Raw genomic sequence first — 9,166 nt, 5'->3', positions numbered from 1 at the left:
ATAAAATAAGGCTCATAGTTCCCATATGAAAGGACTTCAATGTCGTTTAAAATGAAAATAAACGTGATAATATATATATAAAGGCCAAGTCACTGCAATAATCATATTAACGAAAATCAAAACCACTACAGAAAAGAAAAACTCATAAAACTACAGTGAGATCAAATTGTACTATATCATGATATATATATGCAATCAGCTTATATTGTTTTATGATAAATTCAAACGGACAAAAGTGACACAACAAATAAAATAACATAATTATTTTAAAACTTTGGGCCTTTTTTGCTATGAATTATGGGTAAGCAACTATTCCCTCTTTGTTCCACATAACAGCGGTTCACCGTTCGTTACGGGAGGTAGTCACCGACTGAGTCAGCTTTGTCCTTAGGATATTTAACATAATTTTGAACGCATTCAGTACAAAGGATTTCAAAAATCAGCTAGTAAGTTGTTCTTTCACCAGAACTGGCACACAGGCTGATGCAAACTTCACATTCGTTTTCCGACTGAAAAAATAATAAACCAGCTGTGAATATGTTTTGGAAGAAATGCGGTCTTTAAGGATAAGGTCATGATGGTGTTGCCGATGGTGTTGATGCACATTGTGACACAGTACCTCATCCAACCATATGTAAACATGGGCATGATGATTGGTAAGTACTCAATAACTCAAAGTAGGCTATTTAAAAGAACATCACTAAATGAACTTTTATAGTAAATTCACTGGTGTACTCGAAATATGCTGCATTTGACGAGCTCTTTGTCTCATATCTAATCCTTGGTTTATATCATATTGGGATGAGCATGCAAAAACATGCGTGCCGCTTGCGATCATGAGTTCAAATTAAAAATTTAAATTCGCAGCCTGTACAAAATAAACACTGCAAAAACAGTGTCTAGAGATTGAACTTTTTTTGTGCTCGATTTGTAAACCCGTTTAAAACCTAAACACCAATGTCAAATTTCAAAACATGTGTTTAAATATCTAACACAAGGCATCAAATTCGTACATGTATAGCATTAAACTGGACAAGATGGTGTCTAAAATAGTGTTTTTATCTCTAGACACTGTTTTTGCAGTGATAAAAAAAACACACCAGGCAACAGCATGCCCCTATTATTTCATCTTTATAAAGCATACAGTTTGCGTTATTTTGCCCTTTTCTTGGTTCACATTCTTCTTCTTCTTCTTTGTGATACTGCACAACGTCCCTTATGGAACTAGACGAGCAGGGGTGCAATTCCAGAGATGCGATTACTTGGGAGCTAGCTGTATTTTGGTGAAAACTTCGTTTTGATATATTAAGATGTAGGCCCTACATTGTGATTGGTATGGACGGTGTATTTAAAAAAAACACACGCGATTTCAAACAAAAGTACAGTGTCTATAGGTCTAGTACATTTTGCATAGGTTTAGGAACCGGGGGCTCAGCTCCCCCAATAAATTTGGTGCGGGCTGGAATACCTTTCAGCCCCCCCCACTCCCACCCAATAATTGTAGGTAGTTAAAAAAATTGTGATAAAATAGAGGGAAAATGGGTGTTTGTGACGTGTAGGCCTATTTTGACACCAAGGGTGCAAACCCCCCTCGGCTACCCCAGGGTGGCCCACCAATTTTTTTTTCTTCAATTTTCAGCTGGCCCCCAATGTTGAAGATCTTCCTAAGCCAATGTTTTGTACTTCAAGTACTTTATATGAACTTCGCAGAAGGTTGCATTCGTAACATACATTTTTATGAAGGATTGCTCATTTTACAAGCAAGTGCATCCGTTTTTACACAAATAAACTAGCCTTTCAACAAGGCTTTGGCTACCTGGGCTAGAGCACCGCGGCGCTCGCTGTCGCGGCTTCGCTCTGTCGCCCCCCCTAGGATCGCGAGGTCTTTGACAAAGACTACAAATAAACCAGCAACAAAATTTTTAGATTGTGTGCAAACTACCGTACGCGTATGTCTTGTTTTTCCACATTTTGGAAATTTTTAAAGGACATCTTTTGGGCTTTTGTCTAACACACGCGTCACGTCACGTCACGTCACGTCACGTCGCGTCACGTCACGTCGCGTCACGTCGCGTCACGTTGAAATGTTATCAAAAGTTCATAATAAATTATTAACTCCACAATTACCCTTATCTCCCTACGTGATAAATAGTCCGTGAAATAGTCCATGGAACCTGAGAGGGTGAACACGTGTTCCTTGGGTGATCAGTCCGAGGAAAACATGAAGTACTCAAACATATACTGCTTAAACATGAGAGCCATGCATGGAAAAAATTTACCAGAAGAATGCCTAAACATGCATGCGCCACCCCAAAAATGGTTTGGTTTTGAAAGGGGAAACAATATTTTTGAATTTAGGTCATTAAATCTACTACACAGTCTACACTAGCAACAATGAATGAGCAAAAGGGATTCTTGTCAACCAGTGAAGGCAAGCAAGATACCCAGTTGTGAAATGGAACATTTTCTAAAGCATGTAATGTCAACTTTGAAAATTTTTGAAATACACAAAAAAATATTCATCACAAAAATCAACATGTACTTTGCTTTCTAAACAAACACTCGCGTGCGCCACGCTTGTATTATGCACATGTGTCGCATGGTTAAATAAATCGGCGATCATGATAAAATACACCATCTCAAAGCTAGCTTTGCTGCAAATGTTCGCTATAATAAAAACAATTACTTTACCACGACAACACGAGGGATTTGTTTCGTCCAATCAGAAATTTATAAACAAGCTGATGTGTACGCTGAAGTGGTGGCTATACCATACTTGAGACGCGCTGACTGTAAACATGCATGTATCAAAAGTCTTTGTGTAACGCGACGACACGCATGTACTGCGGAAGCGGCACAAGATAAAAGGCGTACATGTACCGAGGGTGAGCATTGAGCAAACATGTTCAAACATGTACATGCAGTCAACATGTCTGGAGCAAATGTTTTGAAAAATGCCATTTTATGGTCCATGCAAAAATACAGAGCACCCGCTATTTTTGAATGCATTTTAAAAAGAAAACTTGTACAAAATTTATGACATGAAAACACCCGAACTTTTTGCGAGAGTTTAGCACAAAATCGCATCTTGTAATCATAATTTGAAATGGAAAAAAAATATATCAAAACTTTGAATCACAATCCTGATTTACTCTTAATTTGGCAGCCAGCGCAGGGGGCACGCTGACGATCTTCACAATGAAAATCGGTTTACACATAAAACATGGAGAACGAAGTAAATGTGAACTTCCAAAATGTCTGTTACTTTTACCAAAACATTTGTTAGTTTCAAAATCATTTTCCTCTTTCCATACATGAAACATTTCCCGATTATTTTATTCATTGAAGCTTTGCTGTGCTTTGCGGCATTGATGAAAAGCTGGAATTCCAAGGACTATTTCACGGACTATTTATCACGTAGGGAGATAAGGGTAATTGTGGAGTTAATAATTTATTATGAACTTTTGATAACATTTCAATTTATTATGAACTTTTGATAACATTTCAACGTGACGTGACGTGACGTGACGTGACGTGACGTGACGTGACGCGTGTGTTAGACAAAAGCCCATCTTTTGTTTGTATAATTGCACGAGGCGGGGTTTAACAGACCGTAAAACAACTAAAGGACAAAAGAGACAATTTAAGATAGACCAAAGCTGTTTTGCTAAAAAGTGCAGCCACGCGTTTTTTGTATTGTTGTGCAATTATCGCGACTGACCCCCGGGACTGACCTGAACTGTGACTTTTTGAAATGTTAAACATACTGCTTTAAATAATAATAATAATAATGGAAATTAAATGGGAATAGATTAATAAATAACGAAGACACGTCGAATATCCATTAAAAAGTCTGTATGCCTTCATCTATATACGGATGATCTCGTAAAACGCTAATGATGTTTACGTAATTAGTTTAGAGCAAGTTGTTTCCGTTAAATTATTTATATCTACATGGCATAATCGTCTTTGTCACTTTAATTTTTAATTTGTCACTTTAATAATTATGACCAAGATCATGCAATCTAACATTAAATATTCCACTCAGTGGAAACCTTACACAATGCCTGTATGTAATAATCATTGTTTCTTGCTCGATATGATGACAAATAAATACGCAGGAAATATTAATATTAAGCCTTAAGGGATCTGGAATGAGCGTTTTGAGCGTTTCGACAATATTTTTTGTGGGACATGAGAGCACATCAGACATATCGAATTGCATTTTGAATACAAAGAATGTCTTTCTGATATCAAATAATTTTCATTTTTTGAAATTCACGGTATAATACAAATTTTATGACAAATTATTAAAATTTGATATTTTTCACTTTTTGATATATAACAGTCCTCCAAGTAAATTTTATCAATCTAATGATATTCTTAAAGTGTATGTAGCTGGGATGAAAAGCCGACGATCAATTGAAAATTTTGACCTTTCATATTGAAGATATGGATTTTTTTCCAAAAAGACCTAATTTATTTTGGTGTTTTGGGAAAAAAATCCATATCTTCAATACGAAAGGTCAAAATTTTCAATTGATCGTCGGCTTTTCACCTACATACACTTTAAGTATAAATCATCAGATTTATAAAGTTTACTTCGAGTACTGTTAAATATCAAAAATGTCAATTTTTAATCATTTGCCATAAAATGTGTATTACATAATTTGCGAATTTCAAACAATCAAAATTATTTGATATCAGCAGGACATTCTTCGTATTCAGAATGCAATTCGATATGTCTGATGTGCTCTAATGTCTCACAATAAATACTGTCCAAACGTTCATACCCCATCCCTTAATGTACGATCTTTTAAAATTTTTAGATTTGTCTTTTGTCTTCTAAAATGATAATATGCAATCCTTATGAAAGTTCCCAATACATTTGGACGCGAAAAACATTGGGATTTTTTTTGCGTTTTGGTGATATTTGTTTTAATAGCCTTAGCTGTAGGCCTATAAATTACAAACAGACGTTTTGCAGGCGAAGTTGGTTCATATCTAACCTACTTTGCACTGATTATTTTATAAACATATGAAATTTGATTTTGAGGCATACGTTAGGCCTACCATAAATCCTGACACTGAAAATCAAAAATAATAAATACAAATAATTTAAAACTCGCATAATAATTCGCATTTTGGTTTTCAGACCACCTACTTTTTTAAGCACAATAAATGAGAAATTTATAAACTTTTTCACTTTTAAGCTATTCGTTCAAATTTCAAATAATGTTCTGCCTTTTTTAATACTATTTTGTAGCTGCATTCTTTGCATATCAACCTCAATTTGCTGGGCTTACATAATGCTTATTAACGAACTTGGTTTGAAGCCCAACTTTGTCCTTTTGAAGAAATAGGTTGTTTTTAATTAATGTACATCGATAATTTTACTCTTCCTCTGTTTTCTTTATGTAATTTAATCATCGTAATCAAACCTATTCACGTCATAATTGCTTTGCATTATTCAGCAATTCATAGCTAATTAATTAACGTATAAATTCTAAATGATGATACAGTGCGTGTTTCCTTATTATTGGTATAATTGATAATGAGGAAGGTAATCAATTTTACACTTCTCAAACAGTAGCGGTATACAGCTGCCAAGACGTATGCATGACAGACGAATGTCTCCAGGGCCGCGACACTCCGGCACTTGTTGGAAGACATGCAGTACAGCAGACAGTTACATGTACAATGTGATTTTCTCATTTATAATTAGGATTACGTCATTGCCAGAATGCCAGAGCTTGTTTCATTTGTTCATTAGAATGATTGACAGCGGTGGGCGGACTTATACTCTAAAAATGTGATTCTCGGATAAATTATAGGTCACTAGGTCAATTCGGACCGTCTCTTCCTCAGATCTCTATGTAGGACTCTATGGTATATTCTCATTACACGATCGTAGTAAGACTTGGCCGGCGACGACACTTGCGAATTGCCTGTCTTCAACTGCTGTATAGCATGGTATAGGCAGTTTGTAGAGAGTGTCCTATCTCATTATTAAAGGATCTCTGATGTCTCCCACTCTGGGATGCTAATATTCACGTCATTGAAAGCACACGTTTGTAACACCAATTTTGTACTATTAATTACAGATTTGGATCTCTCCAGAATCATTGAAGAGTCATGATAACAGACTGAAGATTATACATGTAGAGTTACAAGAATGACGTCTGCAACAATGGACACCGCAACTAACTCATTGCGGAATGCATCAAGTTATGATGAGCGATCTGATATCTGGACAGCTTCGGTGGCGGCAACGTTATCGCTGATCGCCTTCTTGACAATCGCGGGTAATATTCTGATGATGCTATCTTATGTCAAGGATCCTCGCATACGATCTTCAGTAGGGAACTTTTATGTTTTAAATCGTGCAATTGCTGATTTGATGGTAGGCGTTTTTGTCATACCATTTGGTGCAGTGTCTCTGATTATAGGCTCATGGCCATTTGGAGACACATTTTGTAAACTATGGACTGTTGTGGAATCCTCAGCAACGTTTGTATCAGTATTATCATTACTTTTAATCAGTCTCGATCGGTATTGGTTAGTGACTAAGAAATTACGTTATCAGAAGTTTCAAACGCAACAGAGAGCAGCATTTCTGATATGTTGTTGTTGGATTTTATGCATTGTCTTCTACGGAGTCACCGTATTCGCTTGGAAGCCTATTACCAAAATAGACTTTCCAGTTGATCTTATCACAGAATGCCGGCTTCAAAGCACGAACAATTTATACTTCGCGATAGTTTTATTCTTTGTGCAATTTCTCTTACCATTAGTACTCATTGCTGGACTTAATCGTGTTGTCTATAGACGAATCCGTGCCCGATCCAGAAGTTTTGTGCAGAGTACTTCACCTATGCCACCTGTGACTTCTGCAAGGAACAAAGAGGAAGCGGCCCACGCGATGAATGGACAATGTGCTACAACAGATCAATGCAATCCATCTGTTGATGGTAATAGAACGTTGAAGAAGACAGATTCTTCAAGTGGACTTCGTTGCATTGACGAAGGCGTCACGAGTGTTTCTTTAATATCTGTAAAGACCTTACCGGAAGAAGATTCTGTCGCAACAGAGGCGACTGAAAGAGAAACAGAGAGTACCGAAAGGTCTTCGTCGCCATCTAATGAGGTCACTGCTGATAATGATACAGCAGAAGTAGCCATAAAAGACGTTGTTGTTGTTGCGGGCAATACTAAAGGTAACAGACCTTCGACAATTATCATACCTAATGCAAAGATATCCAAAGGTACTCGTCACCGTAAAGCTGGTGTCACACTTGCCGTGCTAGTAAGCATCTATGTTATTTGCTGGTTCCCACATTGTCTGGTAGTGTTACTTAATTCAGGGTGTAAGAACTGTATACCAAAACTGGCGGTACTCATCACTACCTATTTACATTGGTGCATCTCAACCATAAACCCGTATCTCTACGCAGTGTTGAACGATAAATTTAGAGCAGCTTTTTCAAAGTTGCTAGGTTTCTCAAATTGTACACAAAGGAAGAGTCTTAGTAAGAAGATAGCAGTGCCGAATTATACTACTTCGGCTACAGGATCAGGGCCAGTACATTCTTCATGCAAACATAAAAGTAGCAATGAGTTACTGTATTAGCTATTTGATGACGCAAACGAGTGAAAACACTGCTCTTTCATCATGTCCATGGAAGTCAACTCTTTTTGTGGCCTGAAAATCAGGCCATCAGGTTTAAAAGAAAAAAGCCTTTTTATGGTATGTAGTCACATTTCACTCTTTTGAAAGTGAGACATGGCTGCCATAATTATTTTAGAGTTATTTTACCACAAAAGACTTGTTGGCCTCATCCGCATTTTCACTCGTTTGTATACATGGTATATATGGCTCTCGAAATGTCATGTTCTTAACTACGCTAAAGTATTGCAACATTGTCGAAAAGCGAAGAATTCCGCACACTGTAAGTGTAAGTTGAGTATTGCTCCAATTTATCCTGTAGATTTCACATGACGCACTGGATAGAAATGTTCTTTGAATGAAATATAAAAATAGGATATTAAATGGGATAAAAGATGTCACTATAGTAAATGCAGAGACGAAGAAACTTTAGTCCACAAGATGTCCAAATGCCTTCAGAATGTTCGCCAATTAAATGGTTTCTGCAAGGTATAGTCTAGGAATCAGGATAATGGTTACGGAAGAAATTTGCACAGAAATGGCGATTGGACGAAATAACAGTGAAACGAAAGATGGCCGACATAGCTTGCAAGGATTGGAGGATTTGTGAATTTCAAGGACATAAATGGCATTTAGCCTAAACACGTAATGAACCAACACACAAGACAATGTTTTTGGTGCGATTCAAGGTCATCCGGTGCTTTTGTAGCCAAGTGACCTTTCTTTCTTCTGATTCTCCAAGACCTTGAAGGCCCTTTGTCTGCTATTAAGGCTGGTAACTTCTTCCACCCGTCACATCCATGAATCATTTCTCCACCACTATTTTCAATTAGCAATTCATCCATTTGGTGACCATTGTAAAGGCATCTGGACATTTTGTGGACTAGTTTCTTGGTTTCTACATTCAAACGGATTTCCGGGCATAACTACACAATACCCACCACACCATGGGCACAGCCCTGAGCTGCTTCAAAGGGAATAGCCCCCTCAATTTGATATTTTCTTGTATTTTGACAAATAATCCCCTATAGTCACATCATAATTTCTTTTACATTTTGGTTCTTGGACAAATGTCTTCAACGAAGCGCCATCTATCTAGTAGTTGGACAAATAATCCCCCTACAGTCACGACATGGCTTTTGGGATTTTGGTATTTGGACAAATTATTTCAGACAGAGAGGGTGTGTTGGTTGAAAACAGCCCGACGGTGTTGGTCGGCGTAGACGCAGTGTCTTCAACGAAGCGCCATCTATCTAGTAGCTGGACAAATAATCCCCCTACAGTCACGACATGGCTTTTTGGATTCTGGTATTTGGACAAATAATTTCAGACAGAGAGGGCGTGTTGGTTGAAAACAGCCCGACGGTGTTGGTCGGCGTAGACTCAGTTGAAAACTCATTATTTGAGTACGTCCAATGTTCCACACCATGGGCCATTAACCAAGTGCGTCCATGTCCAAATAGGATATGCACGCAATTCTTGGTTTTATGTTGGCGCAGT

At 37.4% G+C, this 9,166-nt stretch overlaps 1 protein-coding gene across 1 annotated transcript; it reads left to right on the top strand.

The window, feature by feature from the left end:
- The first annotated feature begins 354 nt into the window (after positions 1–354).
- Positions 355–8,579, top strand: LOC140137691 (probable G-protein coupled receptor No18). The gene is made up of 2 exons (XM_072159447.1): positions 355–656; positions 6,105–8,579. The coding sequence occupies exon 2, from the start codon at positions 6,176–6,178 to the stop codon at positions 7,628–7,630; it is 1,455 nt and encodes a 484-aa protein (XP_072015548.1). The 5' UTR covers positions 355–656; positions 6,105–6,175; the 3' UTR covers positions 7,631–8,579.
- Positions 8,580–9,166: the final 587 nt, after the last annotated feature.

This window comes from Amphiura filiformis, chromosome 17 (assembly GCF_039555335.1).
Source record: "Amphiura filiformis chromosome 17, Afil_fr2py, whole genome shotgun sequence".
Lineage (NCBI taxonomy): Eukaryota > Metazoa > Echinodermata > Ophiuroidea > Amphilepidida > Amphiuridae > Amphiura > Amphiura filiformis.
Note: the sequence above shows the minus strand (reverse complement) of the source record. Positions and strands in the feature narration are given on the sequence as shown.

Excerpts from the sequence above, each read along its gene's own strand:
- LOC140137691 (XM_072159447.1), top strand. The coding sequence starts at position 6,176 with ATGACGTCTGCAACAATGGACACCGCAACTAACTCATTGCGGAATGCA.